The 23,067-nt window shown below is 36.5% G+C and overlaps 1 protein-coding gene across 2 annotated transcripts in view; it reads right to left on the reverse strand.

Moving 5' to 3' along the window:
• Positions 1-23,067, reverse strand: part of LOC137391191 (max-binding protein MNT-like) — an 80,244-nt gene that overhangs the window by 19,542 nt on the left and 37,635 nt on the right. The window contains exons 8-9 of one of the 2 annotated variants that reach the window (XM_068077580.1): positions 17,918-18,046; positions 12,998-13,088 (exon numbers count right to left, since the gene is read on the reverse strand). In XM_068077580.1, the coding sequence (XP_067933681.1) occupies positions 12,998-13,088; positions 17,918-18,046 (220 nt within the window). The remainder of the gene's footprint in view (positions 1-12,997; positions 13,089-17,917; positions 18,047-23,067) is intronic. The other variant, XM_068077579.1, reaches the window with a different exon arrangement.

The raw sequence follows: 23,067 nt of genomic DNA on the forward strand, positions 1-23,067 counted from the left end.
CATTATACCCGCGGTGCTTTGGAGAAATAAAATTTGTTAATGCTTACTCAAAAAGCTATTCAGTAGGATAGACAACTCCACTTTTTATGCTATCCAAATAATAAAATTTTTATCTAACCGCAACTTACCCATTAGTGTCTAGTTTTACGATAAGTCAAAAGCTTGATTCACGAAATTCATCAATGAATCAAAGACCGGTCTGTCGACCAATGAGCGAGACGGGTTAGACAATCTCCATGTTTACAGGCTGATCCACAACCCATCCTCGACGCAAAGACTGTTACGGCAATGCCAATTGGTTATGCTCTGACCAAATATTAATACTTGAGTATATAAATGTGACACCAGTTGATGCAATACCAATGTGACTGCTCTATCAGTATAAAATTGTTTCAGTAAAACTCTGTGAATATCAAAGATCGCCCCTCTGACAATTTCTAGAAGTGTACACATTATCAATGCTCCACACATGTTTGTGACCCTTCGAGGACTTATAAAGCATCTTCAGAAATGATGCTGGAATGAAAAATCCAAATTCAAGAAACATACAATACAATTAAAAAGATAAGTAACCAAAAGGAAGATGAGTATTTGTGTGCAGAACGCCTTCTACTGACACTTGTGGTGATGCCATAGGAGGTATTGGTATTGCAAAGAACCCAGTGAATGCATTAATTATATCTATTAATAACCATATCTATAAATAAATATAATAACTATAAATATTAATAAATATTAATATCTATATTAATATAGATATAGTTATTTATAGATATTAATAAATATTAATATCTATAAATAACTAATTATGCACTATTTTATTAACATACTTCTTACTATATTACACCATCTTTTTCTAAATGTGGTGACATCATGATGTAAAAATGTAGCGACATAGGATAGTTAACATTGGTGTGCCTGGAGAAATATAAAAGACGTAGCGCAGCCAAACAATAGACTAGTCAGAGTAGAATTTTTATTGAAATAAAGTATCCTTGTCTGACATTATTAATGGGATCCTACAGCCAAACAGAAGGTGCTGCGGTAAATGAAGAATTCTTTAAATTATGAGCGAGGTTATCATTGCTGAACATCAGCCAACATATCTGCCGACACCAAAAACGATATGAAAATTGGAGTCTTTGATGGGCACCTGCCATCATATGCTGTGACTAGTAAGTCAGGTTATTTACGGTATCATGCATACATAGGGTCATGTTTGATGCGGATTTTTGTGGTAAATAACCCCTTTTATCATTGCGTAGATGAAAAGAGCATTGGCCTGGTAATGTAATTCCGTGAAAGATAACAACTCTTCAAAGTGTCATATATTAGGAACAACTACTCTTATAACAAGGCGCGTTCAGACCTCCAACTAGCAGATCACAGGCTAAGTTAAACAACTCCGTTGAATGAAATAAACTATTCCTATTGTAAATATTAGGTAATGCCTAATAGATTAACACGCCTTAGCTTGTTTTCTGTAGCAATGCTGTTATTTTTTGGCAACCATAAACTCAATTTTTCAATGGTCCTTCTGAGCACTAATGGCATGTGGTCATCGACAAAGCTATTTTACAAAGGAGCAAAGGCATGCATCACTACTTTCTTCACAAGTAGCCAACAAGTGGCGCACCAGTCGAGGAATCAACTGGATGATAGCTTGCTTGGAAAGTGTTCACGAAATCTTTTTCTAACGTAGCGCTGTATAATGCGCATATCTTTTTGCTCATGTTCAAGAATGTAGTGCATAATAATTGTAAATATACCCTATACAAGCAAACCTTTATATATAAAGTTAATTACATGTAGTTACAATATTTGCTTCATATGTCAACACTGTCATATGTTGGTACAAATATTGCGAAAGAATCCATGTTTGTATAATTCATTTCATTGCTTAAAAAATTAATGATCAATACTTCAGGTAAATTATATCTAACATAAACTAAATTAACTATACACAACTACATAAACTAAATTAACTATACACAACTACATAAACTAAATTAACTATACACAACTACATAAACTAAATGAACTATACACAACTACATAAACTAAATTAACTATACACAACTACATAAACTAAATGAACTATACACAACTACATAAACTAAATGAACTATACACAACTACATAAACTAAATGAACTATACACAACTACATAAACTAAATTAACTATACACAACTACATAAACTAAATTAACTATATACAACTACATAAACTAAATGAACTATACACAACTACATAAACTAAATGAACTATACACAACTACATAAACTAAATGAACTATACACAACTACATAAACTAAATGAACTATACACAACTACATAAACTAAATTAACTATACACAACTACATAAACTAAATGAACTATACACAACTACATAAACTAAATTAACTATACACAACTACATAAACTAAATGAACTATACACAACTACATAAACTAAATGAACTATACACAACTACATAAACTAAATTAACTATACACAACTACATAAACTAAATTAACTATACACAACTACATAAACTAAATTAACTATATACAACTACATAAACTAAATTAACTATACACAACTACATAAACTAAATGAACTATACACAACTACATAAACTAAATTTAAAGACTAGATTTGGTGTAAGAAACTAAGTGAAGCAGGTGATAATCAATAAAACCAGGTGGCTATTGTCATATCACCTTTATATTAAAGGAAGGTAAACAGAGGCAGTACAGAAACTGGAGTATGTAGGTAGAGTTGTGACAGAGATACGAAGCTAGTCTATATTAAACTACAGAAAATGTTAAATTAACAAAATTTATTTATATTTTTGGTTTATGTTTGATATATATTTTTTCAACTCGGAATTGTGATGGCCTATAGATCAAATCTTTTTGTTTCCGCTGTTCTCAACAGATGGTGAAGGTTGATGAGTGTAATTCGAAACCCTGGCAGTAATTTTTTACAGCAAGTGCTGATCTTCACATGTAACATGCGTTTTGGAAACGTTGTAACTGCAATTCCCTATGAGAAGCAGAATTGTGCCCACCAATTACGTGACCACTGGCAGCAACCGGTGGCACTCAAAGAGTAGGTTCTCATTTCCTCGAAGCAGTTCAGTGTGCATGCGCAGGAACGAAGCTTAAGCCCAACTCATTGCGTGACATCGTGCATTAAGATCTAACGACTCAACTTCTTCCACAACATCTATAAGCGCTAATAGCATCATTCAACCATCAAGACTGATGAAAATGCATTTGGGTGTGATTGATAACCTTCCCTTCAGTTCAACTTATGAAAAGGCCGTCCAGTTTGCAGATTCAACTAGGTCTTCGTTGGCAACACTAGCAATTAATGGTGACAGTGTCAATAAAAAGAATAAATAGAAAGTGTTATATTTGTTAGCCTCTTGATGTTTGTCGATCTTTAAAATTGTGGTTAAATTACTGGTCGGATGCTACCTTGCCAATCGTTAACCTTTTTAGATACTGAAAACACCAGTTAGCACCATATTTATAAAAGCTTGTTCTGCCATCTGTTTAAGCCAGTGTCATCACCAGTGCACTAGAAAAACCATCAGTCAAACTTTCTGATGTGTTGAATTTGGCTACAAACGTGTGATGAATGTTCAGACACATCTCAGTCCTTTTTAGCGAAGTAACAAGCCTTTGGAGCACTATTCGAACAGTATCATTTTAAAGAAAATCGACTGACCGTTTTCATGGCATTTGTAATTTATGTATGACTCATATTTTTTTGAAAAAATTCAAGAATTAAATGATTTTTAATGCTTCAGACATTCATTTTTTCGTTTCAACTTGGAATAATTTTTCAACTAGATAGTCATCTGTCTAGTACAGGGTGTCCATAAAGTCCTGGTACAACTTGAAAAAATCATTACTAAGCCATTTATTGAGATCTGTTACCCAGTTTGGTTTCATTTTTATCAGTGATTTGTAGTTTTCTTTTATGGAGGGAAAAAGGGCATTATCTTTGCCTTCAATTGCCTTCTCTTACTAGAATTAGTCATTCTAGTAAGAGAAGGCAAGCTGGATAGGTTAGGATGGATACTCTTCTACAAAAGGTGCAATGTGTATCCTGGTTTGTTGAGACAAAATCAGATGGGCAGTTTCGGCGAAACTACAGAACTAGGTATGAGAGATCCACCATCACGTTCTTCAATTCGTAGATGGCACAAAAACTTTATGGAGACTGTGATGGTGTTAGATAAACAGAGGAGTGGGCGACCAAGAACTTCGGAGGACAAGATCGATCGTGTAAGGCAAGCCTTTCATCGTTCTCTTGAGAAATCCATCCGAACTGCTGCCAGACAGTTGGAAATGCCACATTCGACAGTACACAAGGTCTTACATAAAAAACTTAGGGCTGTATGCTTACAAAGTGCAATTGTTACAGGCACTTATGCCAACCGACAAACCCAAACGCATAGAGTTCACAGTTAACATGCTGGAACGAATATCTGAGGATGAAAGATTCCTCAAGCAGTCTGCTTTAGTGATGAGGCAACTTTTCATGTTTCAGGGAAAATAAACAGACACAGTGTGAGAGTCTGGGAGTTAGAGAATCCCCATGAGAGTAGAGAGCTTCAGCGGGACAGTCCAAAAGTGAATGTGTGGTGTGGGATCATGTGCAATCAGATAATTGGCCAATTTTTTTTTCATGAGGCAACAATAACTGCAAATGTTTACCTAGATCTTCCGAGTATGTGGCACCACAACTAATCGGCCTGCAACCAGCCATAATTTTCCAGCATGATGGCACACCGCACTAGGAACTGCATGTTCGACAGTTTCTCAATGAAATATTTTCTGACCAATGGATTGGAAGAGATGAGCCAATTCAATGGCTACCACATTCACCAGATAACACACCCCTAAACTTTTATCTGTGGGGTTATGTGAAGGATATCATTTATAAAACAAAGGTTCATGATCCTTTGAAAACAGGAATTTCTAATGCCGTTGCCACTATTGATGAGGATGTCCTACAGCGAACATGGCAAGAACTGGAATATGGCCTGGGTGTGCTTTAGTGTTGGGCCAGTATCTAATTTAGTGCCGGGTCAGATATCCTTGCACATTTTTATCGGTTTTTCCGGTATCGGTATCCTCGGTATTTACCATCTTCGGTATCCTTTGCCAACTAAGAAAGTTTGGTATTGTCGGTACTATTGTTCGGTATGTGGTTATCAGTGTGTCCTTAAATGGTTTAAACTTTAAATCATAACTGTCTCGAACAATTTTTATCGTTGTGCAAAGAGTAGCCTGTGCAAAAAAAACATTCTTTAGTCAGCAGTATATTGTTACGGCAAAGAGACTCCTTGTTTTAGAAAGCCAAAAAGAAAAGAAAGATGGAAATATAATTTTTATGATAGATGTTTTTATTGGTTATTCTATTAAAAATATAGTTATTGATACAAACGTTATGTATAATAAATAACAGATAGATAATGGCAATGGGCTCTCTGTTAAATATACTGAAACAGTTTAAAAAATCTTGCTATCACATATTGTAATCAGGTAATGTAATCATATAATTATACGCAGTCCAATTAGAGTCCAGTCCCGTTAGAGTCCAATCCCGTTAGAGTCTTTATATGTCCTCCCATCTGTGTAGAACTTCCAAACTTTCAAGGCTGGTGGCATTATAAATGTAACGTAATATAATAGTAGATACAGTAAGCGTGGAAATTTTCGTTGAAATTGTTCGCCAATGCGTGCTGAGATTGGCATGTTCGTCGTGAAGCATTTTAAAAATCTCTCCTGATATCCGTATAACCATATACCGGTAGGCTTTTACGGATAAATACCGATCATATCAAACTGGCTGCCGATACCTAGCTGACACCGAAAATGATTGGTTTCCTCGGATACCGAGAATCCCTCGGTATCGGTAAGAGCGGATAACCCAATACCGGCCCAACACTAGTGTGCTTCGTGTAACTAATGGTGCCCATGTAGAGGTGTATTAAATTCTGTACAAACAACTTTAATAACTGATAAAAAATAAACCTGGTTAACATATCTCCACGACTGGGTTAGTAATAAATTTTTCAAGCTGTATCAGGACTTTACGAACACCCTGTACTTAAAAAATACAAAAAATGTGTTATGGATGTCTATGTCATCATTTGTCTTTGAGCAAACTTTTTGTTTTATAAAGACAAGAAACAGTTAGAATTTGTATTTTTGTATGCGATGAATGTCTGCAAATTTATCAAGTACAGTTCCTGCTTTTTTAACATCTGATATTGCCATTACATAATATTTAGTATTTGCGATGAAAACATTTAGATTTGGCCACTTTATCTTTCTACATCTTAAACTTGGCCATAAAATTTGCAACAACAGCTGCATTGTAGCTGTTTATGAAATATTTAAACTAATTTTAAACACATTCTGGTAATGTTAATTTAGTGTAAAAACAAATTTTTATAAAAAAAATCCTATGATGGCAAGATATGCTTTTCAGTCATACTACTAGTATACTACACTTCTGTATTAGCAAAATTGTTAGGATACTACAACAGAACATTTAAGTGCTTTGAAGCAGGATTTATCTGCTATTCACTTCAACAAATTGAAGCTTAGTAAAGCCGAAAGCAACACCAACACCGTGCTGCCACACCAACACCGTGCTGCCACACCAACACCGTGCTGCCACACCGACACAGTGCTGCCACACCGACACAGTGCTGCCACACCGACACAGTGCTGCCACACCGACACAGTGCTGCCACACCGACACAGTGCTGCCACACCGACACAGTGCTGCCACACCGACACAGTGCTGCCACACAAACACAGTGCTGCCACACCAACACAGTGCTGCCACACCAACACAGTGCTGCCACACCAACACAGTGCTGCCACACCAACACAGTGCTGCCACACCAACACAGTGCTGCCACACCAACACAGTGCTGCCACACCAACACAGTGCTGCCACACCAACACAGTGCTGCCACACCAACACAGTGCTGCCACACCAACACAGTGCTGCCACACCAACACAGTGCTGCCACACCAACACAGTGCTGCCACACCAACACAGTGCTGCCACACCAACACAGTGCTGCCACAACAACACAGTGCTGCCACACCAACACAGTGCTGCCACACCAACACAGTGCTGCCACACCAACACAGTGCTGCCACACCAACACAGTGCTGCCACACCAACACAGTGCTGCCACACCAACACAGTGCTGCCACACCAACACAGTGCTGCCACACCAAACAGTGCTGCCACATCAAACAGTGCTGCCACACCAAACAGTGCTGCCACACCAAACAATACTGCCGCACCAAACAGTGCTGCCACACCAAACAGTGCTGCCACACCAAACAGTGCTGTCACACCAAACAGTGCTGCCACACTAACTACTTAGAGGTGACTAAAAACTGGCAAGCCCTATGCCAGGAGAAATTTTTTACGGGAACTAGAATGCCTCGAACAGGTATTTTACAGGTGCAAACTTACGCATAACATTTAAAGAATTGTACCTGCTTCTAGGGCTTTACGTATATTAAATGCAAAATTTAATGGGTAAACTCAAAAGAAATGTTAAGACGTTTAACCCAGTTCGAGGTCTGAGTAAAACAATTCACAGGTAGCAACAAAATGAACTAAAAAACTGCAACAGATTCTCTCATATTAAATAGTTAATCTCAAAGTTGATCAATAGTTGAGACAATTTTACTGTCAAACTAGGCATCAAATGTTGAAAATCTTTGTCAATTTGAAAGAGAATAGACTTTTTATGTACCAAAAGTTGAATAAAATATCGAATAACTCAGCGTAAACCTAGTCATCTATATATGTATATAAATCTCAAAGCTTGTCTGTCGTTGTTCGTCTGTCGTCTGCCCAACTATAGCGATTAAAATCTAGGAATGAAAAATTCACTTCATACTGGATTTGAACACACGAAGATTGCAACCGCAAGTTAACAGATACGCGCACCTAACCACAAGGTTCAGCCATTCTTACCATTCCCATCTTTCTTACCATATACCCTTTTTGCGAATGCACACGCTCATTTATTAATTAATAAAGCGGACACACGGGTTACAATGCTCATGTTACAAGGTTTTTTTTTCTCACCTTACTCTATGAAACACGATGCTTTTCCGTTCTCACCATACTAGTGCGAAATTGCTTTCTGCCATATAATATCAACAAAAATTTTCTCGAAATTAAAATTTGGCAGTCGATGTACTGAGTGAATACGACAGATATGCCAACATGCTATTCGCCGAAATCCCTTTCACAACGCCTCAAAGACATGTACTATGTTCGCTAACTCAGTTCAGCATTAATCGTTATAGTGTAAGTTATAGTAACAACAGATAAGTGATAAAATCTTAGCCTATGACAAAGTTGAAGCTTAGTAAAATGCATACTAAATCTTAGATTTAAGTACATGCTTAGTAAACTAAAGTCCTATAAGTTAAAATTAACGCTATGTTATACGTCTGTCTTGAAGGTAATTGCTCCCCATTGTACGTACTGCAAGTAATACAGTCAAACATGGATAACTCGAACTTCACGGGACCGAGCGAAAGTGTTCGAATTATCAGAGCGTTCAAGTTATCAGAGCACTGTCACAAGTCCATGTATTTACTTATTTTTAGTAGATACGTGTACATATACAAACTATAATATAAATCAAAAGCACAAATGGCTTGTTTCAAATTAAATGCTTCTAATGTAAAGTTTAAAACGTTTTTTATCAAAAAGTATAGAAATTTTTCTATCACTTGAGATTGGTTTGTTGTTTGAGGTGATGTTATGCCAGGACGTTTTTTAGATTGACATTGGCAAAACTTGATCGTTGTTGAAATGCTCAAAAGAAAAGACATCTTTTTCTTTTGAGCGTTTTACCCACGATCAATTTTGCCGATTTTTCTTGAAGTTTATGCAAAGATTACCTCACTTTTAACTATGAGGTCAACAGAAGACTATTTTCTCATGAAAACCTCAATAAATAATATTCACAAACAAACACACAAACTTTACTTTGCTTCCGAAGGGCGATCGCTAAGCGGATGTTTGGTATAAATCAAATTTTACCAAACCTTTAGAAAAGTCGTTGACAAAAATATTTTGCCGATGTTGGTAATAACGACGCTTATGAATTACGAAAAGTTGAGGTTTACCTCTATGGCTTGGAATAAAGTGATTTTCTAAAGCGATAACAACCGTTTCGGTAGCCGTTGGGCAAAAAACAGTTCGAGTTAACAGTGTTGAGTTCGAGTTATCTATAGCAATTTATCATTATGTGGGAACGGATCAAAGAAACCGTTCAAATTAACCATGTGTTCGAGTTATCCATGTTTGACTGTACATTGTAATGTTATATTTTCTTGTAGATCATAACCACTAAATACACTAAAGTTACTGTAAGTAACTACAATAATAAATTTAGAGTTAAACACCCTTGCAGTTGTTTTAATTTTCTCCTAATCCATTTGAACTGCACAAAACACTTCTCATGATCTGAAGTTTGAAAGTGAGAATGGTAACTGTGTATTAAATAAAAATAAATTTTCTGTTTTCTGCCTTTTTATTACCCAAGCAACAATTTCCGGCATTCACCTAGTATAAATCAAAAACAATATTACCGTAAAACCTCTAATTGAACGTCACCTCCAATTGACCGCCACCCTGAGAGAAGAGTTGAAAAATAGACCGAAACACCTCAAATGAACGCAACCTCCATTTGACCGCCACTTTGACATTATTTGATCTTCATGAGCCCATACTATCAACGGATCAGGAAAAAAGTATCCACAAAATCGTATTAATAATAAATCGTTTATATCAATAACAATTAATATTGTTGTCTAATTCCAAAGCTTTTCATTTTTTTCGTTAAAACTTTAAAAGCCAACACCATAGAAATAATCAATAACGGTCTCAGGCTAGTAGTAGTTCTCTGTTTAACGTGGTCTTTCTACTTCGAAATAGCCTACATAAATAAAAAATGGCTTAAATTTACGATGGTAGATGAACTTTCAAAGCAATGCTATAGAAATAATTACTGTCTCAGACTAATAGTGGTTCCTTGTGGTTCATGTACATATATACAAAATGGTTCAATTTTACGATGGTAAATAGAACTTTTAAAGCAATGCTATAGAAATAACTACTGTGTAAAGGTAATAGTCGTTCCTTGTTAACGCGGTCCTAATACCGCCAAGGACATGCATATAAAAACCGGTTTGCAAGGTTTGGACTAGAGGTTACGTTTAGCGAGCAAAACTTTTACGCGTTGCATTGGTGCTAAATGCAGCGCATGAAAGTTTTGCTCTGCTAAAGAATAGTTTGAACGCTAATATCGACTAGTTCAGCAATGAGGAAGAAGAGTTGAGGCCAGAAGATATTGTGGAAGGTATTGGACAACTAGAAGATGTTCGTTCTATCGAAAGCAATCACCAGAACACAGCTATCCAAGCTAACGATGCAAATATCTTTGTTTTGAAAACGTTAATTTTGTTTCTGCATGTGATATAGCCTAGGCCTAAGTATGGTTAGTGTCTTCGGGTGTGTTCGGGTCACTTGTTCAGGAATATATATTTGTATCGTTTGAAGCTGAAAGATTATTATTGTATAATTTAAAAATATGCAGATTTACAGCATGTTATTTAATAATATCCTTGCGGCTATCTTAACAGTGGATCGATGCTCACAACTCCACTCCTATTGCACATAAAAAGCTGGTTTTGGCTGCAGAGTGTAGCAAACATAGCAATGAGTACAATGAGCTTTCACTCAGCAATGTTAAATATAGATATAAAATAAAAAATATGTCTTCAAATTTAGAACGAAATAAAAATTGAAAATGCCAACACATTACAAAGAAGGACACAGGCTATAATATTATCGCAGGTAAATTGGAAGCAATAGATATGAGCTGGTAGAGATATTTCTCAATTATATTATGTTTCCCGATGCACATTTATCAAGAGATCTTTGACAAGTTGGTGGTAAATTAGCAGATTTATTGCATCTAAAAGGTTTAATATCGCTGCAGCGAGAAAAGAGAGCAAAATATAGGCGACATTAACTTCGCCCGTAATATGGCTAAATTTATCTTCTGAAAATTCTGACGAGCCATTTGAAAAATACATCGCCAGCCTCTATTTGAATGTCGCCTCCAATTGACTGCCACTATAAAGGAAAGGTTGAAAAATAGAGGGCCATTGCGTTCAATTTGAGGTTTTACGGTATATTTTCTCTTTTTAATACGTGAGCACCATTTGGACATACACTTCATGGGTAAAGTTTTGCATAAAACGTTAACAATTTTAATTCATTTGAATGGGCACATGGTTGTGCAGTGAGTGACAGACCGTGAAAATACTACTGCTTCCTGACCTTGGCTTTATATACAGAAATCAGGCTAAATATTATCGAGCCTCAAACTACAGCATTTACGATGTAAATGTATTATTAATTGTATGGACAACTCCTATCATTCAGGTGGACCACCTCACTTAATCAATTACTAAGTTAGTGGATTTTAGTATATCCCAAATAAAAAAACAGGTAATTATTTCTACGGGAGTGTAGCAAAAGTTGAAAAATGTCCTCTGGCAGCAAGAAGATTGAAGACTCCTATTCATCAGTTATAGAGGTAGGTGTGTGCTGGGGTGTCAGGAGTAATAATGAATATTTAAAAAGTATTTTCATACCAATCTTACATGCCACCTATTTGCTTTTTGACGAGGAGACAGGCTGGCACTAACAGGAGCCAGAAGCCATCACAATGTCATAAACTCTGTGGCTAATGCTTTTGAACTTTATCGTTACTCTCCATCGAAGGCCAGCAACCCTAGACAATCCATGATGATTTATCACACTTGCTAAGTATTTATTTCAAGCCAGTTATTTTTGTTCGGTCGAAAAACAACCTTTGACTTTACAAACAATAACTAGTAAATATTCAGAAAAAGCATCGCTTCATGAACAGGTATTAGTGTGCATGTCAATGTATGCTGAAACGATATGTTCATAAGCAGTGTTCGAAATGGGGGGGGGGTATGCAGGGGCACGGCGTACCCCTAAGAAGAATTAGTGGGGGTACTCCCTAGGATGCGTACCCCCTCCTATAAGGTTGCTCATATCTTATTAAATGCGGTAAAACCGGAATGAAGTGAAATATTCACACGTTTTTTCTTTTCTTTCCAAACTTATATTAGCTCGAGTTCATTACACCGAAAACAGTGCACGTTTTTGGGACGAAAGAATCACGCTACTAATCTTTAATTTCTTCAGTCAATTTTTTGCTTATTATAGTGGATCAACTAGATTGTTTTGTTAAAAACCTGAGAACCGATCAGTTTTCCATCAACCGACACAATCGACGGGACCCTGTGTCGGCCGCCCTGTGGAACCCTCGAATAGCTCAAGATTAATCATTGCTTAGATTCTTCTCTTGTGTTTTGGATGGTAGTTTTGAATAAATTCTTGCTTATTATACTAGTTTCTTCGTTTCTTTCAATTCATAATGAAACAGCATGGGCCAATAGATAACTTATTTAAAGGTGAGTAAGAATTAGTGACTGTCATGAATTTAGAGTCTGTATTTAAAAAATAGTGAGTGACTGAGCTTATTATATAATAATATTCATGGTGGCTTGAAATGGGACTGTCTTGTGTCTGGGGTCTATGTGGACTGTCCATAGGGTTTTTTGACTCACTCACATCCCAACCTGGAGTCTCCATAGTCATAGAGCACACAGGTTGTGCAGCGAAGCCCATTTTTAATTTCTTACTGAACACAACACAGGGTTTTAAGTTATGGAAAACAGCATAATTTAGGGGCATTCATGCTAAAAAATTTGCCCCTAAATTATGCTGTTTTCCTGCTTCCTGTTTTCCTGAAATTCATGCTAAAAAATTTCCGGGGGAGTACCCCTGGACCCCCCTCTACTGAGAGGGTGCAACGCCCTTTTCAGACTCACCCTGTGAGCGGCGAGCAGGGCCGTTGGCCCTGGACACTACCCTCCTGGCATGACAGAGAGTACCCCCAAGAATCTCTCTCCACTTCAGACACTGTTCATAAGTAAAATGGTTAATAAGACAATTGCATTGATTGAGTCTACTGTTTGGTCTGGAGATACAAATGGAAGGGTGAGTGCTGCTACAGAATTGTTGGAATGGGAATTTTGTGTTATTACGCTATCAAATAGCTAACAACAAATGAAACATAATCATGATTTCCCTTGACATCCTCCAGCGCTTTAAGAGTCCAGAATGATCGATGAATAAATTTAATGCTGTTTATTTCATAGGTATTATTGATAGGTATTATTTCAAAGGTATTATTGATATCACTATTCCCGTGATGATTAAATATTCAAATTATCACACAAATACTGGTACGCTAGAATAACCAAAACTAAAACGTCCAACTAAGCGTTGAAATACTAAACCATTGACAGAAATAAAATGTTTGTAGAAAACTATTTCGCAAAGCTAAACAAAACTACAAGAGAAAACGAGCTAAGGAGTTTATTCAGTCAATTATCTCTACATGTTACATCTATTCAATGTTGTTAGAGTTATGCTATCACAAAACTATTTACAGAACTTATATTAAGAAAATAGCAAAGGTTTTACATAAGACATGTTTTTAGGACTGGTATGTGATAACCTTGTTTTTTAAACCCTATGCGTTTAGGACCAGTAGCACTTGCTGCAATGCACTTACAATAATATTTTTCCGCAGCAATAGCTATTAAATAGAAAAATATTGGACAATCAAAATTTTTTTTAGTACTAAATAAAAAATATTTCATTTCAAGTGTTATTACTATAACTTCTGGTAGCAAATTCTTTTCAACTAATTGATCGTTTACTGTACAAACCGCGTAGCTTAAAATTGCTCTAACACTCAACTGTACACAAGCTTCTGTGTAGACATGTACCCAATTCATTAAAAACTTATTGGTTTGTTGTTCCTCTGCCTTGCGTTTTCACTAAATTGTGATGGTCAAAAATATTTCAACATGAAGAAAAATGTAATCCTAGCATCCAGAGCTGACTATGTGGTATTATTTGCGAGGAATGGTATCAGGATCTGAAATGACTGTAATGAGAACTTTGATCACACAAAATCAAGTTCCAAAACAAAGGTGGGAGATGTTGAGGACATGAATAATACAAGATAAAATATCACACTTAGTTTATGATAATGATGCTGTATTGCAAAGCTTTGCTACTCTTCGTAGAGACATCATTCTAAAAACTATTTTATACTGAAAAAACATGTTGACTATAAGCTTTTTTGCCTTCCTTTGATCTTCATTAAAACAAACTACCCTGAAACAGCTGAAATATGTTGAGTTCATCTCCCTGAAATCTCTAAAGATCAATGTATGCGTGGCGCTAAAAATTTTAAATATATTTCGTACTATAAGCTTTTAATTTAGGACTATTACATAGACTGTAACCGAATAACTCAAGTAAACTCTTTTTTACAAATCTTTATGCACGAACCAACTTGACTTGCTCTAAAACTACATGTATTATTATGAGCATTGAAGGCCAAGATTTCACGCTGAGTAGTCTTGATCAATATTCAACATTTCAAAGCATGAACTTAAAAGTTCACAACGATGTGGTTTGGGGTTTCTTGCAGTACTTTTTAGGTATGATTTATGGTGCATTGGGGATGAGGTGTACCACCAATGTGCCACTTGTAAAGATGACAAAATTGTGGGGAATAATAGTATGAACATGTACTGAACTGTATGTGCTGAACATGTATGAACTGAACAGAAAAAACCAGCAAAACACCAGAAAGAAATATGAAATGTCAGCTTGTTGCTAATATTACAATAGAATAATAGCCGTATAGTGGAAGTAATAGAACAGATTGACACAACTCTGATTGAATAATTGTAGGTATTTGTAGTTGAAACCTGTCCAAGTGTTTGTATCAAAGACACAAATAGAAAGGCTCTTATTTCACTTGAATCTGCAGTTGCACATATTGCATGTGCACGTAGTGTCAGATCAATGCCTAGATTTTGTATAATGGTTGTTGCCCCAACAGGTTCATGTAGTATAGATGTTGCAGAACACAGCACAGCTGCTATATATCTATGAGAGCTACCATAAAGTTAGTTTTTTGTTAACCTCTATACGCTATACAACTGTAAGTTAATGAAGTGTAACAATGAATCTTTTCACTGCTCTGGCATTCCAGGTTCTGGTTGTCAAACCATTTAAGCAAATTAAGAAGATGCAAGAGGATCAGTAAGAGCCTGGGTATAAATATCATTAAGCGCGGAGGAGGTTGACACAACAACGCTGAAGGATACTTCACTAGCAGTAACAACATTACCAACCAGGGAATCATTCTGCGAGCTCCCTCGAAATGACAGAACTCTGAGGGGCAGAAAATATTACATCTAGCAAAGCTAAGAGATTAGATTAGAGCAAAGCTAGGTAAAATATGTGAAGTGAAGTTTCAATAGCTGTTCTAAACATTATCAAGAGAAGGATGAAGCTATTTAGTCTCCTCTAAATTCTTCCTTGATGTGCCCCACGTTCCGGTAGGGACTAACCAGGATTAGCAAATAACTGTGGTCAAGTGATGGTCATACACAGACGACTCACTAAGAATATATAGAATAAATTAATTGGCCTTCTCCTCAATGGCACCTATATTCCTGGAGCATCACAGATGGATATTCACCAGCAAACATCCCCCATTATAATATCACAAATGTGAGTAAAAAGTAGAGAGTGTAGTATGCTGAATAATGAAAGGAACATTTGGACAAGTGTCAGAGTACTTCACAATGGACAGTGGATGAACTCTGTAAGACAGGGAATGAATGATCGCTTTGAGCAGTGTCAGTCCGAGTTTTATGGACTATTAGGAAGCAGCTCAACAGCCACATACCGCCATTAAATCAATGAAAGACATGTTGATAAATCAAGTAATTAATGTGTAGCCGGAAATGAAGATCAAAAGAATTTACGACTGTGAAAAGGCTTGGGAGCATTCAATTGATATGAAAGGCATGTATTAACTACCACTGATCTCAGACTTAGTTTTTGGTCAAAATAATTTTGTAACTTTGATGTTTTGACACCGTAACGACATGACAGCCAAGTACGCTTTGACAAGCCACCGATATTTTCGCTTGATTGACAAGGCTGCACAAGGTAGAGAGAGAGAGAGAGAGAGCAAAAGTGAATGGCCTGGAAGAAGCTATGCCTCGAGCGAGAGCTGATTAGATTAGCAGCACCGAAGGTCAGCGTTATTAAATTGTTGGCACATGGTGAACTGAGAGAGGCAAACTGGCGCTTGGATCATTAGCACACAACGTTGCATTGATTCACCATTACCATGATTAATATAAGTCCCACTGAGTGGACACAAACTACAGCTTAGATGATACGCTGACAGCTAAACAAATATAGATGCCTATTTGTATTTGATTTTAGGCAGCAAGCTGTGAACGACTCAAGAGAAGACAACTCCATCTCGGCATGACTATTTAATACTATCTATAGCTGGCCAGGTTATACTGGTAGAGATAATCTACTTGAACCAGTTTGTTGTAAACAGAAGTCGCCTACGCGTGTTGTAAACACCATTAAAGATGCTATACAACACCATTAAAGATGCTAACCGTTGAAATATAAATGCTACCTCATTTCTATTGAGTTATTTCTAAGTGGCAACACCATACAAGATATTACTATAACGTGATTAAGAGGCTCGAAAATATGCACATCTGTGATGCTTCACAAACCTGCAAGGGCAGCCATGTAAACAGGCAGTGACATCTCGCAATGACATTGCACATGAGTGCTCTTGCAAATTATCGCACTTGTTTAGATGACGTAATAAGAGAAAATGCAATTAGTCGTGACGTTCTTACCCTGCCAAACTGGCAAGAATTCAACATTGCGCTAGCTCATGCAGCAAGAGCTAGCGTCGGAATATCTTCACTTCAATGAGTGCATTTTATTTTGACGAAACAACATTGTAGATGTGTGCAAAATGCTCGCGCAAGCATTACAATAATGGCCAACCAGCGTTTTTTTTGCTATCCGTTATAAGAGGTTCAAGTTAGTAAATCATTGGAAGTCTGCAATTTGTGACCCAGATTCTTAATTTTCAGGCTTATGATTAAGGTTTATATATCTTAAAAAGTCAAAATATGCAGATAAAAATGTAAATATTTATACAATGTTGTAAAATATATTAGGATGATTGCACAACGGGCGCTAAAAATAGATATTGAAGCTCACTTGCTAATGTTGCTAATGTTTATCAGTCTAGTGCTTGTGCAATTATTCATTTCATTTGCTCTGACAAATTTTTAGTCATGCAAAATTAAAGGAAAGGCGCGGTGCAGACCAAATATGCATTACAGAAAACATCAAAACAAGCACAGCTAAATGCCTGATATAGCTAACATATATAAACAGCAATCTCTCTCAAGTATTTATTTCCTCCTATACAGCAGCTTGCAATGGTGTAACGATTTGTCATCTTCACTAGTTGAAGAAAATAATTTTCATGCAAAAAACTAGTGAATTAATTTTTTATATTTTCTTAATCCTATAGGCAGTTTGGCTTATGCGATGTTTTTGCATTAAAGCCAGTAAACAGACAAATATATTAAATATGTGATAGTCCACTAGTAGTCCATGGCTCCGAAGGCTGCATATGAGAACAACATTTTATTTGTTATTTTGACTTAAAAAACTGTGATGCTGCAAAAAACCTTGGATGACGATATTTATTTACTGTACTTGAAATTTTAAAATGTGATCTGGATAACTTCAAATTTATAAGTAGAGATTCAACTACATATATCGGTATTACACTTTATAATGACTGGAGATGCACTCACCCTGTGACGGAGAGGCGGGTGCTTGTGGCTCTACATTTAAGGCTGCTTGTACAACATTGCTTTTGGTCTTGCCACTTACTGGAGCTATGATTCCCAACTTCGGCTCGCCTTGCAACATAAGCTTCACCTCTGCAATACGAATAAGAATGAGGTTAGGTATAAGAAAAAAGCAATGATATTTGAATAAATGCATAGTATTCATCAAAATAAACCCTTTAATTCGCGTAAAACTGAAGAAATAATAAGACGGAGCTAACATTCTATATGCTATAGCAGAACTATAGAGCCGCTCTTAAATAGTCTGTGGCTTAATATGACCTTTGTAAGAGAAGACATTTGGAAACCTGATTCCGGTATCGCTGCTAGATTACATCATACATAATCAAGCTTGTTAAATCCTTTTTAAAAAGAGTATGATACAAAAGATTTCAGAAGCAGAGCGATAACAGTTTTGTGATATTCTAATTTAGGCTAAAACGGCTATCAAATCTGCATTTTTGGGTCTGCGCAATGGTCCGGTCCAGTGTTGTTGATTGAACATTGAACAGCTGTGTGCGCTACAATTAATATAATCACATAGGGCCTGCAGCGAACATTTTTAAAATACTTGGGCTGATTTTATATTTATAGTGTCGTTGAGAGGGAAGATGGTTGATACTTTGTTTCGATAGCAATCGTGAGAGCTTTATGAATGCAAAATTACAAATGGAGAAATACTAAACATGCAAAACATAATAATAAACTTAGAAAATATTGCAATAGCACCACACAATCAGCTGCATCAACAGACAACAAGGCATAATACCCTAGGACACTTATGTATTCGCCTTATCTAACTTTCGCGTTTTCGCGGAGTCATCCTATCGCGAAAAGTTCATGTGCAAAACTAAACTATCATAACGAACGAGCAAAAACGCGAAATTAAATACGTAGCTTTGTTCATTGATAGTCAGGCCTGTATTCACTGGTTGCAAGTTGGGGCGGCCAATGTTAGGCGACTAGTTATAAACACCTAGGGTGTGGAGGGGGCAGTGTAAGTCCCCAACAGGTTTCTCTCATGTAGGGCCTCCAGCCGGGTCTCTCGTGTGAAGTTTTAAAATTTTTTATTGAAAAGTATCAAAATTTTTTATTTTTTGAGATTTGTTTTGTTTTAGGTGATGTGACTGACGAGACGTTTTTAAATTAAAATAGGCAAAACTTGACTGCAGTTAAAACGCTCAGAAAAAGACATCTTTTTCTTTTGAGCGTTTTAACAAAGATCAATTTTGCGGATTTTATTTTAAGTTCATTCGGAGGTTTTTATGCTTTCGATGGGACATGGCCAAACGGGTGTTTGGTAAAACTTGATCTTTTGCAAACCTTTATAAAAGTCGTTAACAAGAATATTTTGCCGCTGATGATGCCTAAGAACTACTAAAAGTTTGTTTGTCTCTATGGCTTGGAATGAAGTGATAATCTACGGCGATAAAAACCGTGTCCATGGCCGTTGGGCAAATAACTTTTCGAATAAATGATGTTGAGGTCGAGTTATCTGAAGCAATTTATCATTGCATTGGAACTGACCAAACAAATCCGTTCGAGTTAACCTTTTGTTTGAGATGAAATTTTACATTTTATCCGAGTGTGAGTTATCCGAGTTGGACTGTACTTAGCCGTGAAAAATTCCCAAAAAGTTGGGGCGGCTCAGCGGGCCAGCCGCCCCAGGGAATACGGGCCTGTTGATAGTCCAAGAAACAAATGGTAGCAAGCGATCAAATTGCATTATCGACCTTGCTTACACTATTCAACCTGCAGTTCACAATTACAAACTAGTCGCAAATTGAAATTTTTTTATCAGTGAACTGAACCTGAGGAATCTAATTATGTTTGTTCCACTGCATTTATTTTCACATCTCTATATTTCCGCACTCATCAGAGCTGCGAAATTAAGTTGCTGCGAAATTTTACTCTGTATGCTACTCACGAAACTAAATATTAGCGAAATATAAGTGTCCTAGGGTAGGCTAAAATTCCTTAGCAAAGCCGGCTCACAGAAATGATCATCAAATTGCCTTCCAATCAACTAGCAGTAGCTGTTGGTTTTGTATAATTTTAGATCATTTTAAACGAGGTTCCACGAAAACCTCAGGTAATCATTTCCGCTAAACACAAAGACTCTACATCTGCCTCACCCCTGTAGTATTGGTTACAAAACTTTGATACTATTCATGTCACTTCACTCATGTGCTCATTAGACGTAGCTATTAGCTGGCTACAAAGCTATGGGAGATGCCATTTTTGAAACATCACTAGTTAGAAGACTGTTAACGTAAGTGAACAACTGTTCAATTGAGTCAGTCAGTAATGACATTGAGTGCATTGATCTAACACTGATGAAACAATCTTGAACTACTGCATTTACACATGACAGATCAAAATGACTCTTCCTATTACAGTGCATCACTGTATGACAATGTCCCTGTTTCAGAGTTTGTATTCACTTTATGCTGTGGAACATGATGCATTTTGACATTTAATATAATATTTACTAAAAACTTCAATTCATTATACGTATACAACTATATAACTACATATATAACTTTAATTGGTTAGCAATGGGTCCGAAATTTGATAACGACGTTAAAGAAAGAAGAAAATGATAACCATTGCAACGAAGCTAGAGTTACTAGGTTAACAATAGATTAACTATAATTACTAAGGTTAATAAACTATTTTGTTGCTAATTTTTAATAAGTACAGTATGTATATATAAATTTTGATGTTTTCGCTAAGGGGTTTAGATAATTACTAAAAAGGTTTCTATAACCTTCTGAACGACATTTTTGCCTTACGATGCCAACACCGGAAAGAATCGAATTAATGTCGTATGATGAGAGTCCACTGTATGTCCCTCACTTGTATATTTTCCCACTCGGTGTTTGTCGAGCTGGTCACACAACAGAAACTGGTTTACAGACTCGTCTAAGTTTTGGTCCAAATAGCGTGTCGTGCCACAATTTAGCTATTACCTCGTTTTAGTTTTCATGTCAGAGGCTTTTGGTGTAGTTGAGATCAACCCAAATCGTTGAATCTAATCTTACAAAGAAGCACAGCTCTTTCAGGTCTTCACACGCACACGATGATGAACTCCTACTTATGCCACCACATCAGCTTATGATTGCGCTTAGTTGTCGTTGGTGGGGTGACTTCATTTTGCATCTATTGAACAGGAACGAGATGGAAGAGTAATGCCGCTAGCATTTCTTTTTTTACAATGCAAGATCAAACTGCCCACTAGCTGAGGTATTGTTTTTATTACAAACTTTTTGCACTGACAATCCTTTGCTTATATTCTCCTCCACCTCGACTTCACATCACTCTTCTTCGTCTTTTTCAAATCTTTTCAGGCCCATCCACTCACCGAGAATTGCTCGGACACTATTCACGTTATAGGTAAATCGCAGAACTTGTTTTGGGAAATGCTCAAGAGAGATGACTCCAAAAATGAACAAAAGTAAACAATTATTTAAGTACAAATCTCCTAGACATCAAGATGTATGTAAGCCCATGCTAGTAATAATCCCTCAACTAGGGATGCTTTGACTGCACACTTCTTCAGGCAGTAATTTGCAACTCACTCTTTAGTTTTCACTTCACTCAAATAGAATGGCCTTTTTATATTTGTAGTTTATTTTTGCCACAAAGGAATTGTACTTCTACAATGTTATTCCTGTCCTACCTTTATAAATTTAGCAACTTCATTTCTTTCAAGGCTAAAACACACGGAAGACACATTGTCTCGACTCACTGGTTGATACTGTGATATGTGGCAAGGGTTGATACCATGACATACCGCGACACCCAACTACTGTGTATCAGTCTTGATTTACAGCGAAAAAAAAAATGCTTATTACTAGTTGCACCTTCACCCCAAACAACCCTCTTCATAGGCATTATCTCACGTAGACGATTCAATTCACTACATTTCTATACATCAATAGAAAATCAATAATATAAATTTCAAAACATGAGGAAATGTATTAAAAGTATAACTAACAGAACTGTCAATGGAACAGCTACTGACTACACCCTGCGAGCAGACTAAAATTTACAAATTCATATTTTATAAGGCTTTTCATAAGGGCTTGACCAAATGCATTTATATAAGTCTCTGCAGGAAATTTAAGTATGCTGCATGAGCAGGCTTAAAAACTCCACGAAAGACAAATAAGGATTAAATTTCAGCTAGTAAAGTGCCTATGGATCTTTTTCTTTATAAACCTTATCTGGCCTGAATCAGCTTTCTCCTGCCTAAGGATTGATTACAGTTGAACATGGAAAACGGAAGGAAATAACACTGCGTAAGCTCGAGTGGGGGCACTGCCTAACCATTGTCAATTGAAAAAATTACCGCAGCTACTACATACCAATTTCTCGGATTGGTTTTGCAGAGGTCCATACCATTCGGTAAATGTCTATTCAAACTGTTACTGTTATTATTTAGCAGAATGCAATGAATTTGAACTACTGACATTGGCTGATATTTTTCATCATCTGAGCTGGTTGTATCAACATAATGCACAAGAGCTTCTAATGAAGCAAAAAATTATTGTAAACATCATATATAATATTTTATCTTAAAATGGGTATTTTTATTCCCTTTGCTATAAAGCTACAAGCTGAGATCAGATCACATTTGGAAGTACAGATCAAAAGAATGAAGTTACTCGCAAATAGACTGCATTGGAAAGGTGGTAGTGTAAACAATTTTGTTAGCATGAAGGCTTATTGTGACCTTATGAGACTGCAGCAACAACCAGCCTACCAACAGCCATAAATTGCGTGTATTGAGCTAAGATTAATAAAATGTTTTGTTGCCGACAAAAACACAAGAAAATTACAGAAGCTTCACAGGCCCAAATTCTACTAGATTTATAAAGTAAGTTTATTTGGGTGCATACGATTCACTCAAGGGCATCATTTTAAATACATATACATCCCATTTGCTAAAGATTCTGACAGAAATCTTCAGCAGGCTACGGTAAGCTGCAACACAACGCTAAAATAAAAAATACAGCACCTTTAATAAACATTTTTTAGTTGTTTACTTGCTACCGAATCAAACAAAACTATCATATTACGCAGAAAAGAACAACGTTCGGGAACTTTGG

The sequence above is a fragment of the Watersipora subatra genome, chromosome 3 (genome assembly GCF_963576615.1).
Source record: "Watersipora subatra chromosome 3, tzWatSuba1.1, whole genome shotgun sequence".
Lineage (NCBI taxonomy): Eukaryota > Metazoa > Bryozoa > Gymnolaemata > Cheilostomatida > Watersiporidae > Watersipora > Watersipora subatra.